At 43.0% G+C, this 20,002-nt stretch overlaps 1 protein-coding gene and 1 non-coding gene across 4 annotated transcripts in view; both read right to left on the bottom strand.

Annotated features, from left to right (window-relative positions):
• Positions 1–20,002, bottom strand: part of LIFR (LIF receptor subunit alpha) — a 79,123-nt gene that overhangs the window by 7,429 nt on the left and 51,692 nt on the right. For all 3 annotated transcript variants that reach the window (XM_045037924.1, XM_023238979.2, XM_023238982.2), the window contains exons 11-19: positions 19,166–19,328; positions 16,940–17,010; positions 13,433–13,646; positions 10,588–10,767; positions 7,887–7,988; positions 7,171–7,338; positions 3,356–3,517; positions 2,109–2,202; positions 172–250 (exon numbers count right to left, since the gene is read on the bottom strand). In XM_045037924.1, the coding sequence (XP_044893859.1) occupies positions 172–250; positions 2,109–2,202; positions 3,356–3,517; positions 7,171–7,338; positions 7,887–7,988; positions 10,588–10,767; positions 13,433–13,646; positions 16,940–17,010; positions 19,166–19,328 (1,233 nt within the window). The remainder of the gene's footprint in view (positions 1–171; positions 251–2,108; positions 2,203–3,355; positions 3,518–7,170; positions 7,339–7,886; positions 7,989–10,587; positions 10,768–13,432; positions 13,647–16,939; positions 17,011–19,165; positions 19,329–20,002) is intronic.
• LOC111557052 lies at positions 15,687–15,882 on the bottom strand. Its single transcript, XR_002736813.1, has one exon. It is a non-coding gene; the product is annotated as a U2 spliceosomal RNA (small nuclear RNA).

The following is a 20,002-nucleotide window of genomic DNA, read 5'->3' as shown; positions in this document are numbered from 1 at the left end:
TAAAAACAAGTTAAAATTAATAATTTCAGAAGTTCAGCAGATGTTAAAGCACTGCTCTTTCGCTTGATACATTTTACGTTGAATGATATTTGCACATTAAAAGCTTTTCACAAAAGACTGAAAAAAGGAGGCCAGTACTTCAAAGAGAAACGTAAGAAAATAAAGGGTTACCTCACAGACACTCTTCTGAAACTGTAAAGCTTTACAATTCTCTGGATTTGGAATGTCAGGGTAGAAGGTTTCTTTAATCCTTTAAATAAAGATGATTAAGTACATTTAATAACTGAGATGATCAATTAGACAACAAATAAGTTAGTAAATCACTAGGTTTACTTGGACATTTTATATGATGCTTTAGTGAACTTCTGAGATAAAAATGCAAGATCCTTTTTAGTGTGATCATTCATGAACCTTTGTGTACAATGCACTGAGAGGTTCCTATTTGAAACAGACAAGCGGTACTTCTATTTTAGAACGACAGCATCTTCTGAAAATAGAAAGCAATGAATTGAAATGGTGACTGTACTCCCAAATCATAAGTGAAACAGAGGACCTGCTCATCTACTCAAACGTCCACAGTGCAAACTAGATTAAGCAGGGCCCATTACTGTGGGAACATATTTGCATCAGGCAGTTCTCCACTGCTCGTAACAGGTTCTGGACTATTAGGGGAAAAGGCTATTAATGTTGAGCAAAAACTGAATGCAAACATAAAGGGTATTTTCTCAGTGCCATATTACATTTATAGCTGTTAAAAGGAAGTTTAGTATTTGAAATTCCTGCAGGAAAAAACAAAACAACTTTGTTAAATGTTAAGTATGAAATGTTCTAGCTTTTAAACTCTCTCATGTTGGGGCGCCTGGGTGGCTCAGTCGGTTAAGCGTCCGACTTTGGCTCAGGTCATGATCTCACGGTCCGTGAGTTTGAGCCCCGCGTCGGGCTCTGTGCTGACAGCTCAGAGCCTGGAGCCTCTTCGGATTCTGTGTCTCCCTCTCTCTCTGACCCTCCCCCGTTCATGCTCTCTCTGTCTCAAAAATAAATAAACGTCAAAAAAAATAATAAAAAAAAATAAACTCTCTCATGTTATCTTTTGTATTAAAATCATTTTTAAAATGTGATTTTTGGTAATGAAAATATGGTTACCGAAACAGGGTATTCTATAGTTCTAAACTATTACTACGCTAATTTATAAACCGAGATTATTAGAATACATTCTTTTCTCTGTCATGAATGATGGTATTTTTAATGCCAGTGAGGGCTGTCTATGCCTGAACACAGCCATCTGTCCCAAGCCCAGCCCAGGACAGTGCCTGCCAGTTGACCATGATGTACTCTCTCACACGGAGTCCCAGCTTACCACCTCACCTCACCTCCTGCCTCTCAAGCTTCACCCAGACACACAGTTCCTCTCACTTTCTCCAGATGACCAAGCTCTTTCCAATGTCTGGGCCCGCACGGGAGCTCCTCTCTCTCCCTGGAACACTCTCTCCTCTGCTTACACTTTGGGACTCCACTCAAATGGAACTCCCATAGGGAAGCCTTGGTTGGCATCTCTAGTGACGTGGTTCCTGTTATTCCCCCCCTGGTGCCCAGTGACTTTCCTAGTACCCACTCATACTTTGTAAGCGTGCATGTACTGGATGATTATGTGTTTAATGTCCACCTTTCCCTACTACGATAGAAGTCTATAAGGATCATGCTTATTTAGTTCACCTCTGTCTCACTCTTCACATGGGAGATGTCATTCATATTTATTGAATAATGAATAAATGATGGTAGTTTCTAAATAGGTCATCAGGACAAATGTGATCCTAATCATTAATCTTGCATAGAGGTACTGCCCTATTTATGCCTGTAAATATTTTTTAGTATATCTGCTATTACTTAAAATTATTAGTAAATACAGCAGGAAAAAATTTACCTTTCACTTGACTAAAAACCTTTAAATAACATGCCATGTTCTTGCTTACCATTAAATCCAACATTGATCTGACTAAATCCACAGTTTTCACTGACTAGTTTCAGCCAAGTAATTCTCCGTTAACACATAAACTAAACAATCATGCTCTTAAGAACACAACAGCAAGAGTAAATGCGGGTACCATTACCATTCTCGTTTCCGATAGCAAAGAATGCTCGTTACCACTCCCACAATGACCGCCACCGCCACTGGGATGAGGATGGCAATAATTAATCCCACAGCTAAAAAGAGAATATTGGATATATTCACATCACTATTTTTAGCATGAAGTATAGAATAAATTCCTATCAGATACATTTAAGTTGATAGATTATTTAAAGGGAAAAAAATTCCACTGCTCCAGGGACATTGAAAAACTACTCAAATATGACCTTTAGGCATTTTAATAATGTTTACACTAATACTTAAAATTCTTTAGAGCACAGCTGAGCTACTGACCATTCGATTCTTCTTCCCTGTGTGTGGGGCGGGCGAGGAGGCTGTCGTGCATGCTCTAGGAAGTTCCACAGAATCCCTGGGCTTCACCCATGTGATCCCAGGAGCACCCTACAGTTCTGGGATCCGAAAATGTCACCAGACATCGCCAAGTATCCCCCAGGAGGCAAAATCACCCCTGGCTGAGAACTGTATCCTCATGGTGCTTTACTCAGTGTGTGAAGCCCACCTCGGGGCTACAGGACACGCCGTGCCCCGAACTCAAGTTCTTTGCCGTGGACAGTCAAAACTATCTTCCCCAGTCCCCATCTCAAATTTGTGAATGCTGGGCTTTCCTTTTTTTTTAAGGATATTTCTTTCACCCTTCTCTAGATATGTTAAAAATCACATTTAGGGGCGCCTGGGTGGCGCAGTCGGTTAAGCATCCGACTTCGGCCAGGTCACGATCTCGCGGTCCGTGAGTTCGAGCCCCGTGTCAGGCTCTGGGCTGATGGCTCGGAGCCTGGAGCCTGTTTCCGATTCTGTGTCTCCCTCTCTCTCTGCCCCTCCCCCGTTCATGCTCTGTCTCTCTCTGTCCCAAAAATAAAAATAAAAAACGTTGAAAAAAAAAATTAAAAAAAAAAATCACATTTAGAATGGTTAGGGCAAAGAAGGATAAAGTGGGTCACCATTATCTGAATTCAACATGCATTCAGAACTCCAGACTTCAGAGGTATCCTTAATTCCTTAATTTCTTAGGTACTCACGAGGAAACAGCTCCAGATAACTGACAAGAATAAATATGAAGCCATCCCCATGGCCTCTTAACACTGCTGGCTACCCACTTTAAACACGCAACACGTGAAATTTTTTAGAAGAGGGTTCCTACAGCGACAAAACTTGCTAGAAGCATTATGCGCTCAAGTGTGGAAAGCATCTCAACAGCAGTAATTAACTTACAATTTTCCTTTGTCACCACAAACATGCTCTTCTCTGGGCCCATTCCACCATCTGTATAGGCTCGCAGGACCAGATGGTAACTCGTTTTACCCTGAAGATCGGCAATTCTCAGTGTCTTCTGGGAGAGGTCGGTAATATTCTTAACCTTTATGTCAGAACGACCTATTTTTAAAGCGAAGATTATTATTCCTGATCTCTACACCATTTTAAACACCTGGTCATTCATCTCTTGTTCTACCCACATCCCTTTCCAGTGACTGGTTGCTGGTCACCGGGAGGACCAAGGCCTGTGGAATCAGCTAAGTTCTGCCAGTTAGTAGTCGTGGAATCTGGACCTGTTACGTAAACCACTCTGACCTTGAGTTTCTCTGCCCGTGGAAGTGAAGTTGCCATACATTCCCTAGGACAATCCCAGCATATAGCCGACAAACAAGAGAAGTCTCTTCTCTTCCTAAGGGCATGAGACCACACCACAACCGCAACTTGCTGGGGAGGGGGACGCGGTGCCTGGGGCTGGTCCTGCCTGAGCTGAGAGAGAGGCTCGAGGGAGGAGAGCCCGCCTCGCTAGAGCACTTGCTCCAAACCACCCGGGGTAGAGGCAGCGCACCAGGGTTGCCGGACGAGTCACTGGCGAGGAAGTCTTGAATCATTTCAAAAGAAGTATGAAGAACTGTCTAAACCATTATTTTCAAGTTTGAATCAAAATACCGGAAGACAACAGTTTGCAAAACCGAACTGTACTAAATGGCTAACGGCCAAAAAGTAGCAGCTCCCTGCCAGCACCTTCCCCTGCCACCGACAATCACCACACAATCTGCCTCTTTGCGGATTTACTTCCGTATTTTGAAAAAAAAAAAAAAAAACCTCAGACTAGCAGTGCTTTGATTTACAAATCTGATTTGATTTTGATTTATAAATTTGATGTAGACCTTCCGTATGCACATCCTACAAAGAAGGTGACGCTTTGGTGTTCTCCACACCCCTTCTCCCTCTCATCCCACGTCATTCACACAAACACATCGAAATGTCTGGGAAATCCAGCGTGTACATCACTAGGATCATAGAAACATGAATTCCTGTTAAGACAAATTGCTTGGTCTGCTCATGTTTCCTTTCTTGTCTCACTGTTGTCGTAACTGCGTGTTTTTGCCCTCATTTGCTTAGTGTACCTATTCCTAATTCTTCCCATATCCTCCTGTGAATATTCAACACAATTTTTCACGTGGCCCAACAACAAAATCCCAGTGCCACGACCAGCTCCCCCCAAACCCCTATGCCCCCCGGGGTCCCCTCCCCAGGGTGTCTGCTCCGGACGTGAGGCTTTCCTAGCTCCCACCCTCCTGGACGGGCCTGCCCCCCTTGCTCCCTCAGGATGATGGGCTCTTCTAGAGCCCCCTGACAAGGGGGCATGGGGGAGGAAAGACCTGCAGCTCTCCAGGTCTGAGAATGCCTTCGTTCTGCTCTCACACGGGCTGGAAGATTGACAGAGTACAGACTTCTAGGTTGAAAGATTTTCAGTCAGTATCACATAGCTGTGCTACCTTCTGGCATCCGGTATACTGTTGAGAAGTCCGAGGCCGCTCTCATTCCTGATGCCTCACACACAAGCCACTTTTCTCTGTTTCTAGGACTTGTTCTTTATCTATCAGGTGCTCTGGAAATTCATGACGATCTACCTTGGTGTAGATTTTGTTTCCTATTTATCTGTGTACTTTTACTCTATATAGCCTGGTCTTTCACTTCTGGGAAATGGTCTTATGCTCCTTCTTTGGTAATTTCCTTCTGTTTCCCTCTTCTCTCTCGCATGGCAGTGCATGTCTCTGATGCTCCAACTTCCTAATCGTTTTACTCCAAAGTTTTCTCCTCTGCATTCATCTAATCTGGGGAAGAATTTCTCTATTTTCAATTTTCCTCTATCTTCTATTTAATTCTTTAAAATTTTCTTAGATCACATTTTTAATTTTGACGAACCCTTACCTATCTTCTGATTGTTCCTTTTTAGAACATCACGCCCTTTCAATAAATACAGCGCATCTCAACCACACAAGGATAGTTTTAAATTTGTTTCCCTACACTGAACCTGTTTCCTCTCATTTCTCCCGGTTTCTGTCCTCATGTTAGAATCTTTCTCAACCATCTGGTTACCCCTGGCTGCTAGTCATGGTTAAGAGTGAGCCTCTGGAAGGTCACTGTGAATTGGTGGCGTTTACTGGTTGGCGGGCATCACTTATCACTGGTGGGAAATGACCAGGTCAATTTCCAGCCTTTCACTGGGACAGCCCCCCACTATCAGCACCTTTTGTGTCATTCCTCAGGAACCATGTACTTTTTCCAAAGAAAGATCCTCCAATCTCGTCCAAGGAAACAGGCCTAGCTGAAGATGTCCCATTAGCTTCCTATTAGAGGAAGGAGAAGGCAGGGTGCTTCAGACACTGCTTCCTGTCACGTTCCCCTCTCTGGAGCCTCTCTGGCTCAGTTTCTCCAAAGAATAAACCCCTTGTCTTCAGGCAGAGGAGAGAGCACTCATGTTCACTACATGAAGTCGGTGCAGGACTTGGGGGTTCTAACTGCTTCTTGCAGACTTTCAATCACCCTCACTGGTCAGCCCATATCCATCCTAACCATCTGTCTCCAATCCTGGCCCCTACAATGAGTGAAATTATTTCTCACTGAAGCCTGAACGTCCACCTGGATTTCATGGAGCTCCGCTTTTCTCTGGGTCATGTGCCCCACGCCCATCAGCTCCCAAACATCCACATCTGGTGTACTCTCGCCTGTCCAGTTGCCTTTGTTTTCTTCTTTTAGTGACGAATCCACCGCCTCTAAATGGAAGTCCGTATGCTAGAATTTTAGCTGATCCAAGTGTAAAATTTCTGAGCATTTAAGAAAAGTTTCACTAGACTCTGGATGTTGGTAGAACTTTGTGTTTAGGATTTTTCTCACTCACAGGCAGTGGAAGGTTCAGGAAATGCAGACCTCAGTGATGTGGGGGAGGTACCCATGGAATGCAGCTGCTCTGGGAAGTAACCTAGCTAATGCCTGGTCAGCATCTCCATCCAGCACTGTTGTTCTCTACTTGCTGGACAGGCATTAAATAATTAAAATGGCTTCTTTCTGAGGAGAGGTCATTAAGGGAAATGAAAGCTCTCAAACGGAAAAGATGATATGCTTGTGTTATGTGGCTATGAATAGGAATCATCTGACTCCCAACAGAAATATAATTTAGGGAGAAGCCAGAGGTCTGCGCAAACATCTCTGTATTTGTAAATTTGAAAATTCTCTAAGGTCTTTGGACACACGCTTACCAACTGTCGAGGACTGACTGTACTTTTTAGGATCTAATGGAGACACACGTCCCCAGTCAAGTCAATTAAGCTGGCCAGCTCATTAAGGCCCCGGTGAACTGCACGGGTGGCTCTTTGTCACAGAACAGCAGACGCTCCAGAGCCCTTCTTTGGGTTCCTGAGCTTTTCTCCTCATTATAATGACAGATGCTATGTTATGCATCATACAAGACTAGAAAGAGATGGTCTGTCTCCCTGCCCTATGGGGCTTATTACCAAGGGCTGCAGAATAAATAATTTAAATGAACGGTGGTACGTGTCTTTTATCACACACTAAAATCCTAAAATCCTCATATTCATACATTTTCATTTACCTATTTTTCAGACAGTTTTGGAAACAAGTATTAAGTTGCTCAGCAGAATTTCTTTTTCTTTTTCTTTTTTTTTTTTTTTTTTCTTTTTTTTTGTGGTTAATGAGAACTTCTAGGAAGTACTGTTCTTGCTATACTCACAATCAGGTAATTTACTTACCGGATTCCAAACCCCTGATCTTAGATGTGTCTCTCTCTCCTTTTTCAAAGTAAAATAAATATCCTCTTAAAAAGCCTCTAAGCTCTTCCACAGGAATATCTTCCCATCTTACTAATATTGAATCTGCAGATGTGTCCTCGACAGTAAAATTTGGGGCAACAATTGGAGCTGTAAAAGGGAAAAAGTGGATAGTTAAGGGAGGATTTACTGATACGGAGCAAGACATCAACATTTCATGAAATTTCTATCCTCAAAAATAACTGCATTTGGACTTAGAACTTTATTCTCTACTGAGTCGTAAAATTTCAGAAATTCTATCACAAGTGTTTTTCCTGTGAAGCTTATACGCTAATAACTAGACACACAGGTGGAACCCAGGACACACACACCCAGGGAAGCGTCCTGGGCCAAGTCTGTAAGTGGTCACTCCAACAGACGGTCTCAAAGCTAATGGTGTTTTAAATGCGTTTAAGTGCAAATTAAGTATCTTTGACATCAAAATGAAGATCTGGTTTTCCCAATGGTGAAATCGTGAAATATAAACATTAGAGAAATGAAGATGAAGTAATCACGATTTTAAATTCATCAAATGAATTATTTTTCCTTCCTTGAGCTAAGTATCTCCATTTAATCTATTTATAGAATTTACTCTTGCAATTGATTTCTATTTTTTCACATTACCTTGAACTCCAAGAAATTTTACCCACGTAACTTACCCAATTCTTCTATATATCCAATTATAGAACGCAGTAACTGATATCCTTGATTTCTGCACCCATACAGAAAAAAATTGTATCTTACGCCCGGTCGAAACTGATCTACAGGGTGAACACAATTAACTTTAATAAGTACATATTACTATGGACATCTATTTTAGAAATATTCAATTTATGCTTATTCTGAAATTTCCAAAGCTAGTTTTAAACAGATGTTTTCTTCTTCTAAAACAATACATCTGTATTTTCAAAATTGACAAAGTGAAAAGTGACCGAAGAAAAATTAAACAAATTCGCTTCTGTTGTAATGAACAGTATTATAATATGACATGACCTTGAAGGGAAAGAACAGTGATCAAAACTTGCATTTTGTTTCTTAAAATCAAGCAATGAAGACTTCTCCCCAGGATCTGGTCCAGGGTCAGTTTACTAGCAAGTCGCAGGTCCCCATCAAGCCCCTGGAAGCCCTTCCCTGGCCAGTGTTCTCTCTCCCTCCTTGCTCCCCAAAGCAGACACTGACATTTCCGCCCTCCCTTGACGCTGCAGGGTGGAAGGACCTGGCCATAGAGTCAGCCTCTCTTTGTAGCATTACCATTCAGTGCCCTTGAGTCATTAACTTCACAAGACATGCAAGAGAAGCTTCTTAACTTCAGTTAAAAAATCCCTTTTAAGATACCTCCTCAATACCATGCAACGTGAGAAATGTTGGGAATGGGCAGACACAGTATGGCCCATGGCCTAGAGAGGCTGGCAGAGTGGTGGGGGGACGGGGTAACCATGACACAATGTGCTAGACCACAGGGGTCTATCGTAGGCTGTGGCACCTTCAATGACCAAATGAATTTAAGAATATCACGAAAATCCACCAAGAAGTGACATGTGAACAGGGCCTTAAAGGGCAATCAGGAGCTCACCAGTGGTGGTCTAGGGAGACGATACTGCTTGGGGGGAAATTCTGGTGTGGTGAGAGCACCAGATCTCCAGCTACATGCCCAAGGAACACCAGTGGGTCTACAAGCTCAAAGGAGAGATGGATCAACCTCTACAATCATTCTGCAACTTTTTTCTTTCGAGACAGGTGTACCTGAGGTTATTGTAATCTGCACGCACCCAGCGTTATGTTACAATTATGTGTATCAGTATTCTATAGGGTTCCACCGCCTTAAGAAGAAAAAGAGCCCGAGTGGGGTTCCATGTTTTGAGGTCATAAGATAGAGAGGATAGTGGAGTGAGTACATAAAGGGGACAAGAGAAGTGCCTCCCAGCAACCATATATAATGGAGACAACTCCTGGCCTCCTGAGGCTCAGAACAGCTCGGAATGTGAATCCTGGTGCTATCCCACACCAGTTTTGTGACGTTGGGCCAAGCCACCTACTTCTCGGAGCCTTTGTTCTCTCAACCACACCGCAGGGCCTTTGCTCACCTGCCTTGGCACGGGAGGCTGGCCCTCTCACCCTACAGGTCACACGCTATCCAAGGAGACCCCTTTCCACACCACTGAGCCTGCCCTAGTCCACCCAGTCATTCTCAAAGCTCAAGCGAGAAGGCTGGAAAACGGACGAGAGCTCCGGTGGGGTGTGCCAGGACTGTGGGAGACTCAGGCAGCTCCGTGGGGGGAGGAGGGCGCCCAGGAGAGGAGCTGGTGTGAGCTGGGCACTCTGATGAGGGAGGTATGCTCTAAGGAAGGATGAAGGGAACCACTGCATATTTCAAGAAGTGGCAAATAATCTCAACCGACTTGGAGTAATCTCGTGGGCGGGACTCATCTTCACCATTTGACAGTGAAAAGGGCAGGCAGGTAGCCCTGGTTCTCTGGGAGATAAGAATCAGCAGCTGCTTGCTCTCCTGAGCCTTGTGCCCATGTGAGGGAGAACCACGGCAACGGAATGACCTCGAGAAGCACCACCACCACTGAGCTACATGTTCCACAATTCCCGAGGGCAGAGGCACAGAACACTCATCAGCCGCTCAGAAGGAACAATGATAGTGGAAAGGGGGCTGTAATTACCAAGGATAGGGCTGGCTTAGCCTGCAGGTTACCACACACTCCTCATGGCTGAACTCGAGACTGCTCATATCTAAAGCAGCTCACCTGGTAGGACTCACGGCTCATCAACAGTCAGACACTGGGAACGGCCCCCCAAAACATGCACGCACCATGCCCCTTGCCACACGGGTGCCCCCATGCCCTACACCAGCAGTGATGGCTGCGAGTCCTTTGTTCTCGGCTCTGCCTAACCCCGCAACCTGCACCCTGAGCACACGATGAGTGAGACCATACTACTTAGGGTTCCAGTCTTTTTTCTTCAGGAGCACTTGTCCTTGGTGTTACATATTTGACACAATCTTTGGCGTTAACATTCCACTTTCTAGATGTAATTTACTCATTCTCCTAATTGCTGTTTGGGTTTTCAATTTTTATGTTTATAAATACCACTGTGGTGAACATTCTTACATGGTATCCGATGTCACTCTGATTATTTCTTGGAATAAATTCTCAGACAAGTAATTACTAGATCAAAAGATATGAACCATTTCACACACATAGGGCTACAAAGCACTTTCCAGAAAAGTCACACCAATTCACAGTGGTGGTGGTGGGGGGGTGGGTGGTCACTCATTATACTCAGTCACACCATATACTGCCGTTTAAAAATATATTTTAAGAACTTTCATTAAGAGGCATGAGTTCATCTTACCAGATTCTATTACAGCTTCAGTGCTGTTGGAAGGGACTTTTTTCCAGTCCATGAGGCAGGGCTCGGCCCGAGAGGTGTTACACCACTTAATAACATAGTCACAAGTCATGCTGGGATCGTAATTCCACGTGAGGAGAATTCCATTTCCCATCCCGACAGCCTGCTCTACTTTGAGATCATCTTCAACAAGAAAGAAGTATGTTTTACTTGTATTAAAAACAATAACATACGGTAAATCTCATGAAAACGGGCAGGAGTTAGAAAAATTACTTCACTGTAGAGAAATTTTAAAATAGTGCTCAAACTAGATAAATCTCTAGCAAAGTTTAGAAATGTCGCTCTGTTATTCCTGTTGTAGAACAGTAATTACCGGCATATACAGATAAACTCAGAAGCTGGAGAAAGTAATAAGGAGCACCCAGGATAGACGGTGACACAGCAGGGCTGGATGTGAAGGTCAGCGTCAGGAGGGATGGGGCTGAGGGCGTGAGGGCACTAGACAGGTGCAGCAAGGCAGGGGGCAGGCATGCCGGAGGCAGGTGCAGAGCACGAGTGGACAGTCCTAACCTCTCCTCTCCTCGTCCACTACGGACATGAGCCCCAGGCCAGCAGGCGGAGGCGTGTGCCTGCAACCCCAGCCCGGGGCACACGGAGCAGGAGCACAGTGACACGCGGTGAATGAGTGGATGGAGCAGACCTGCTCTTCCTTTCAGGCCCATGGTGGGAGTCAGGGCGGCGGGGGGCTGCAGGGGTTCCTGGAGAAGGTGTGAAGAATAGGGAATCTGCTAAAATGCAGTGGGATCAAGAGCTGTGGGACGGAACAGCCAGTGTGGGCAAAGGGAGGGGTGAGATGCAGAGGTTGGTGGGAAGGGGGCCGTGCTGAGGTTCTGTTTCCCCATCCTGCCAGATCCCGGCCCAGGGATAAGGAAGGCCCAAGGTTGGGGGTGAGGATTGGGTAGGTTAGGCCGAAATTTCCCACAGTAATGGGAGAAAAGACATAATTTCTGTAACTGATTTATATTCAAGGGTTTAGTAAAAAAGTCAAAGAAAGGCTTTCTGGGAAAAAAAAAAAAATTGTGCTCATAAGGCAATTACTACCTAACAAAAGATAGCAATTTGGTTTAGAATTCAGAAGACTTTGGATTTAACATGTTTGGGCCCAATGTGATTAAAACCCCACATTGTGAAAAACCCCACAATGTGATTAAACTTGCTCTGAGGCCCAAGGCCGCCATCTTGGGAAATCCTCAAGGCACACTGATTTCTTCTTAACTCTCTAGGTGCTGATGCTAGACCACTGTTAGTTCCATAAACTGCCACCTTCCGAAGGACACAGGGAGAAGGCAGGAATATAGTTCTTAAATTAAAAGACAACACAGCTATTGCTTATCATTATAAAGCAATGAAATACAGACTCTAAATCAGAAGTGTTGGTGTTCTCTTCTGTGTGTCTCTCTTTCCTTTTTGTGCTCACACTGCTACCTGGAGACCTCTCTCTCTGGCGTGTGCTGCTTCCTGGGCTCTGTGTTGCGTGTGTCTCTGAAATGTATGGCGCCTCCCCTAGTCCTTCCTAATTCCCCCGAATTGTCGACTGAAACTGTCGACTGAAACAAAGCAAAGAACCAGCTAAGTTACAGGCAGTAAGAAACTGCCTCAATCAGGAGTTGAAAAGATACTCAGAGGACCCCCAACTGGACCAACTTTTCTTCCTTTAGGAATGGGTGGGCACAGATAGGAGACCCCATATTGAGGCAGGACAGCAAAGTGGGGGAGCAGGGAATGACCTCAAAGAGGAATCGACCGGGAAAAGAGGCAGAAATGGCTATTTAAAATTCCCAAGTCTAGAGCTATAAAGGCGGCCAAGAAAGAATGGACACATCATTGGGAATCCATAGTATTTAAAGAAAGGCAGGGGAGTCTGGGTGGCTCAGTCCGTTAAGCATCCTCTTGATGTTGGCTCAGGTCACAACCTCATGGTTTGCAAGATCGAGCCCCATGTCAGACTCTGCACTAACAATGTGGAGCCCACTTGGGACTCTCCCTGTTCCCCTCTCTCTGCCCCTCTGCCCTCTCTTTCTTGCTCTCAAAAAATAAACTTTAGGGGAGCCTGGGTGGCTCAGTCGGTTAAGCGTCCGACTTCGGCTCAGGTCATGATCTCACGGTCCGTGAGTTCGAGCCCCGCATCGGGCTCTGTGCTCACAGCTCAGAGCCTGGAGCCTGTTTCAGATTCTGTCTCTCTCTCTCTCTCTGACCCTCCCCCGTTCATGCTCTGTCTCTCCCTGTCTCAAAAATAAATAAACGTTAAATAAATAAATAAATAAATAAACTTAAAAAAAAAAAGGCATTAATTTCAAAACTGCCCCAGTTACTTTTTCAAGCTTATATTGATAATATATATTATAATATTATAATAAAGACGTTTGTTGGTAAGACATTACCAACAAAGTGGCCACTTAAAATGAACATTTTGTCCTGGCAGTGTGCAAAATAGCCGAGCTAATACAGCATCAGCTCTCATGGTCTTGGAGAGAGAAATGAAAACGGTACTTGAGTAAGTAGTTGAAACATTTCCTATGAAGAGTAATCTACCACCATAACTCTCCAACATTATGCACTAAAGTAACGGGGTAATTATTTTATCCATCAGTAGATGTTTGGAGTCAACACTAATGACTGATGACTGCTGTCTCTCAATGAATTCGGGACATTAATCTGCTTGTTCCTCCTTTTGCATCAGCAGCAACAGGGGACAGGAGAAGAAAGCTGACATTATGCGAGCAAACACCTTTAAGATGCTTCACTCTAATTCCCTGTTCTTATGTACTATGTTATCTTAAGTACTCACCGTTTGGAATTTCCATACTAGCTATTTTAGAAGGTGGCGATGAACCAACAGAATTTTTTGCCACCACGCTGATGATGTAGTCATTTTTATCAAGTTGTAGTTCTGCCTTATGTTGAGGATCAGGGATCTCAGAAAGGGACTGTGTCTCCTCATCTAGTGAACATGACACATTATAGGAAAGGATTTTCCCATTAGCTTCGTTAATGGGCAAAGGCTATGAAAAACAGAAAAATAAATTCTGTCAAGAAACCTGCAAAAAATGGCTATGTGATGAGGCAGGCCCATCCATGAAGTCTAAACCAGGTACTGCGTTAATCACAACAAGGTAACAGTGGAATAGATGAAGCTGTTAACAGTATAAAACACAGATTTAAAAGGCACGAGACCAGGATACATCAGGAAAGTGATACTGAAGAAAAACTATACTTACCGTAAGCAGTAAGAACACACAGAAATTTAAAAATTAAGTAAATACAAAACAGCATTTAGCCTCGTTTTTCAGACACAAACGAAAAAAGTAGTAAGAATGACTGCTCTACCCAGCAAAATGTAAAAAATTATGGCATGAGGGACCCCTGGCTGGCTCAGTCAGCAGAGCATGTGACTCCTGACCTCAGGGTTGTGCGTGTAGAGATAAATAAACAAAACTTAGAAAAATTACTACATCATAGTTTTCTGTAAAAAAAATTTTTTTTTTAATGTTTATTTTTTAAGAGAGAGAGAGAGTGAAAGCTGAGGAGGGGCAGAGAGAGGGAGACACAGCATCTGAAGCAGGCTCCAGGCTCCAAGCTGTCAGCACAGAGCCTGACGCGGGGCTGAAACTCACAAACCGTGAGATCATGACCTGAACTGAAGTTGGACGCTTAACTGACTGAGCCACCCAGGTGCCCCTGTGGCATCACAGTTTTTAAAAAATATTTACTCTTTTATCAAACCAGTACATACTCATCACCCGAAAATTTGGAAATTATACAAAAGTTAAAAAAAAAAACTATAAAATGTTCCCATGTCTATCTCTTAAATACTTTTACATTTTAATACTTTCTTCAAGTTGTTTTTCTAAGATGTAGATTTTTTAACATTGTTTTAATCATTCTATACAATTTATCTTTTTTTGCCTTTCTATAATATACTTGTCTATAATATATACACTTTAACAGCTTTATATTTTATGTAGTATTTTTACTAGCTGACATGAATATTCCTTAAATAAATGAAATTTAAGTAGTTTCCAATTTTTCACAATACTAAGATAATACTTGGTGCACCTTTCAGTGCCACTTTTCATTTTCATAGTTAGGATTAATTCTTTATTATGGATTTCTAAAGTAGACTTACTGGGCATGAGGAAACATTCAAACTTATTTATGGAGCTAAACTGCTTTTCAAAACCACTGCTCCAATTTATATGATGACGCATGGAAGCCTCTAATCCAGACAGACCTGGGTATCAATGTTCTGCTGAAGGGGCGCCTGGGTGGCTCAGTCAGTTAAGCGTCCAACCCTTGATCTTGGCTCAGGTCATGATCTCGCGCTTTCGTGAGTTCAAGCCCAACGTCAAGCTCTGTGCTGACAGCACGGAACCTGCCTAGGATTCTCGCTCTCCTCTCTCTGTGCCCTCCCCCCCCCCCCCCACTTAGACTATGTCTCTCTATCTCTCTCATTAAAAACAGAAACAACTCTGCTGAAAACACTGCTCCACAACAGGTCCCCAGTGACTCTCCGATGACCTGTTCTACCTTACCCATTATCATCCCAAGATTTGTGGGCTTCATCAGATGATGCTGACTGCTCACTCTTTCACAGAACCCCCTCTCTCGGCTTCTGCTATATTATTTTCATCTGGTCTTCCTGCCCATCTACCCTTCCCACTCTCCTCTGCTGGATCCTCTTCCTTTGCTGGTCCTTTTATGCTGTTTTCACGTAGGGGTCCGTCCTTGGCCTCTCTGCACCCTGCGTGCTCTCCCTGAGTGATCCCAGTTACATGCTACTCAAAGCTGTGTCTTAGCTCCGACTTCTGCCCCGAACTCCAGAGCCTTACATCAAACCACCACCTATTAGACTCTGCTTGGATATCCCACTGGCACAGATTTTTAAAAACAGATTTAAAAAATTCAACCCCAAACAACTTAATTTTCACCCAAATATGCTCGTCCTTGACAAATGGCAGAACCATCAACCTAGTCACCAAAGTTACAATCACTTCAGTATTTTTAAGCTTCAGTTAAGCATTCATCTAGTTTGAACAACATTACAGATTTTCTCTATACCTGAAGTACCGGTTCTGCAGTACCAGGCTGAAGTGTGAAATGGACAGAGCAAGCTCCTATTCTGTCTCCTGATTCCAAAAATGCATGTGTTATATTGTTCTCAGATAGAGGACATATCGGATACTAAACTGTTAAGAACAGATACTACACTTGATCTTAGCCAAAAGGCTGAGAAGTGATATACTGAAGTGACTGTATCATCGTTACTATATTATCATGAAATGTGACAGACAGTTGTTGGGTAGCCAGTGGATTTTCTAATCAAGAGTAAGGGAGGGGGGGCACCTGGGTGGCTCAGTCAGGTAAGCGTCCAACTCTTGATTTTGGCTCAGGTCATGATCTCACAGTTCATGAGATCAAGCCCTGTGTCTGGCTCTGTACTGACAGTGGGGAGCCTGTTTGGGATCCTCTCTCTCCCTTCCCCTTCTCTCTCTCAAAAATAAATAAACATTTAAAAAAATGAGTAAGAGGGGTCATATACAGCCCACCACAAAGCAACAGAACTTAGAGCGAACTTGCACAAAGACTTACTTCACTCAAAGTTGTATTGACATCAAATTTTTGCAAAAATAGTTTTACTTTCAACAACAGAATTCCCTATTTAAAGAAATCCAATTATGACTGTTCTTATAATATCTGATGTGGAAAACAATGGTTTTTGATGTCTGCAAATCAGATAACGAGTATAGCAACAAAAACGGTTGCTCTAGTAGAGAAAAACTGTGGAAACAGAATGCAATTTACACTGTATCTAAAATTTTTACAAAACTTTACAACTTAATTTTCCACCCAAATGCAAAAATTTTAAGTGGCATATAATAATGCAATTTACTTAAGGGAAACAAAGTACACACGAAATATGTAAAAAGTTTCCTATGTGTTCAAGATAAAAAATGTAGCACCAACACAACTAAGATTCTAACTTGTGACTTCTTGAGGTGTTTCTGGCTGAAGTGACAGTCGTGGATGGAATTCACAAAATCCTCAGGTCCTTTCCAGTCCTCATGAAATCAAAGTAAAGAACGCTCCGATCCGACAGAGAAGACCCTCACCACACTGGCCGTGGTGATTCAGTAGTGATGAGGGGTCTGGGGGGTTTTAGTACCAGGTTAGATTCTCAGCAGTGCTGCAAAGAGCCAGTCTGGGAAATCCAGTCTCCTGGAGAACCCAAGTACCACACGCAAGTTTAGCATATATAATCATTTAAATACCTAAGGAAAAAAAATTGGACATTTACCTTCCAATAGATTATTAAGTTTTTTCCATCAGAACTCCACTCTCTCCAAGTATCTGGTCCCTTTGAAGGAACTAGGAAAGAGATTTAAAAGTTAGCATTCGAAGACATGTACGGCATGTCAGTTGAGACTATCGATAATTGAGACAGCGGCGCTTGAGATTCTTTTCTAGGTTTTTGGAATTCTCCATAAAAATGTGAAGCAGTTCAGTGGCTTCCACTTAGAAGTGAAGGGATGAAACAGCCGAGCTCTCAACGTCTGCAAGACATAAGGCCCCTTCCAGTGGATTAAAATCACCCTTCAGGCCCTACCTGAGGCTCGTGCTGCTCTGGCTCACATCTTCCCACCTCCTCCTGCTCAGGTGGGCTCTGGCCGAGCACGGGCTTCCTGGTGTCCCGCTCCTCCAACGTGTTGAGGACACCTGCCTCAGGCTTCCTGAGCTCTCTGTGACCTCTCTTCCTGTGCGCGGAAGCTCTCCTGCCCTGGCTCCCCGTGTAGCTTGCTACCTTGCCTGCTCTAGATCTTAGCTCCAATGTTACCTTAATAGTGAGGTCTTTTCCAGCTATCCTATTTAAAACTGCAACCCCTCTTCCCCCGTCACTTTCTTTCCCTAGTCCCCTTTCTCGGCTTTATTTTTCTCCCAACATACTATGTTTAAAATTTTATTTCTAATCCTCTAGCCTATAAACTCCATGGGCAGAGACTGTTTCATCCACTGCTATATCCCTGGTGACTAGAACAGTCCCTGATACATGGCGGGTACTCAATAAGTATTTGTTAAGTGAATTAATGCTGTCATCTTAATGAGGTGTGAATCAAGTGTTTCCTCTTGGCAACAACAGCTTGTCAACCGAAGGCAAAGGCCCCTGTGGTAGCCAGTCTACAAATGACCAATGACATTGGTCACGCCTCCTGATATGCCTGCCTGTGTGGTCCACTCCTGCACTGTATCAGCATCAGCCTGTGTGACACAGAGTGCAACAGACACGATGGCTCCTCCCTTCCGAGGCGAGGTCATAAAAGGCATCATGGAGGCACCATGGTCTCTCTCTCCTCACTAAGTCTGGGGGAAGCTAGCTGCCATGTTATGAGGCCACTCGGCAGCACTACGGAGAGGTCTGTGTGGTGAGGACCAGCCACTGAGCGAGCCATCTTTCAAGCAGATTCTCTAGTCCTAGGCAAGCCTGCAGCCCCCACCCACATCCACACTGTGGCCTCACAAGAGACTCGAAGCCAGAGGTACTCAATTAGGCTGCTTCTGAGTTTCTGACCTAAACTCATCGCGAGAGAATTAATGTTTACTGTTTTAAGCCCCTGAATTTTAGGGTAACTTGTCAGGCAGCAATGAATAACTAACACTCTCCGTCTCTGGATTCATGCATGGGATTCCATTTTGATGATCCAAACCACCTGGACACAATACTGCAAAGCCCCTCTCACCTTTCTAACCTTCCTTCCTGTGGAGAGGCAAAGTCTGGATCAATACCTATCAGTTTGTGTTTTACTGTTCATTAATTTTTGGAAGAAGTTTTACACCCCCCCCCCCACAAGGTATCCCGTTTAAATAAAGCTTTTGCTATCTTTTACTGAATGACTCCTGAAAATTATACCTATTTTTAAGTTTTTTGTTTTTGATTTTCAAAGCTGACATGTGATTCATCAAGGATAGAATCTCATTCTGTCTTTGGAAATTATCATACTCAGAAAACCAGTCAACTAATTTTGCACCTATTCTGACCTATTTGGTGTACTGCAGGAAGAGTAGTTCTAGACCCGTGGCCCCATCCATTTCTCAGGCCTAGGTCGCAAATAAAAATTCCAACAAATTCTCTTTATCAAGAATTGTCTTCAGCAAACAGAACTGAACAGAATTAAAACAGAATTAAAATTCTAGGAAAAGGAGGAAAGGACTGTGAGCAAAATCACCCCGTAATCTTAGCACAGCTTCCAGTCTGTTTCCTCTGCATGATTTTAGGACAGCTGCAATCATCCGGCAGACAGACCTAGAGTTTCCCACACAACACGGGCCAAGTAACTGTCCACACTATCCCAAACCTTAGAGTCACCATTTAAAATGTCTGGATGACATTTTACGAGCAGATACTATACAATTACACAATTCAAGTGTTCTCCTTTTACTCATTTGGTGACATTAAAAAAAAAAAAAAAAGTTGTAAAATTTCAGGATCCCTAGTGATATTTAGCCATAAATCATTTAGTTAACTTACTGGCTTCTGTGGTTAAATATTTTTTTTCATTGCTCCATTTGCTCCATTTCCAGAAAGTTTCAGCAGAACAGCGAATCCGGAAAGTATATACAGTATATGGGTTTAACTGGTCCACAGCTACAAGATAACTTGAATTTTCTACTCCTCTGATCGTGACATTCCGCTATTAGAGAGCAAATAAATATGCAAATGTATGTATAAGTAATGTCATGTGTTTAAAAACACACATTTATACACACATACTTTTTTTTGATAAGAAAGCTGCCCAAATGTGTAACATAAATTGACTAAATGTCCACCTGAGTTTGCCTTTAGAGCACTAAAGTTAGTTCAGCCACCAAAACATTTTAATTTTTACGTAACTACCAAATCGGTAAAATTATGCTCTGCAACAACAACCAAACAACTTCGGTGTCATTTTAATCCAAATACTGGATCTAAGTAATAATGATCAATTAAATTATGCAGAGAAGATGATATAAATTTTGATCATCGGTCAATGGCTAATGGTAATACAATAAGCCTTAATATATGGTAAGCCTCAGATTTACTAATCTAAGATGACCTTGAGGATTTAAGTACATTAGGTATATCTGGAAGCTTCGAGGCAGGCATCGTCTTGTGCATTTTTTAATACAGCACTTAGAACCTCTAGTTTGGTGTTAAACATGCGGAACAGTCAACAAATTCTTTTTTAAATTACATAAAAAATGAAACAGTTTAAACAAATTTGGGGATGTGCATGCCTCAGGAAATCCTCTGAACTCCCAATTACAAAGCTTTCGGGGTTATATTTTGGCCTCTGAGTTTTGTAGCAACCATCAATAAGCTTCCAAT

This window comes from Felis catus, chromosome A1 (assembly GCF_018350175.1).
Source record: "Felis catus isolate Fca126 chromosome A1, F.catus_Fca126_mat1.0, whole genome shotgun sequence".
Classification (NCBI taxonomy): Eukaryota; Metazoa; Chordata; class Mammalia; order Carnivora; family Felidae; genus Felis; species Felis catus.
Note: the sequence above shows the minus strand (reverse complement) of the source record. Positions and strands in the feature narration are given on the sequence as shown.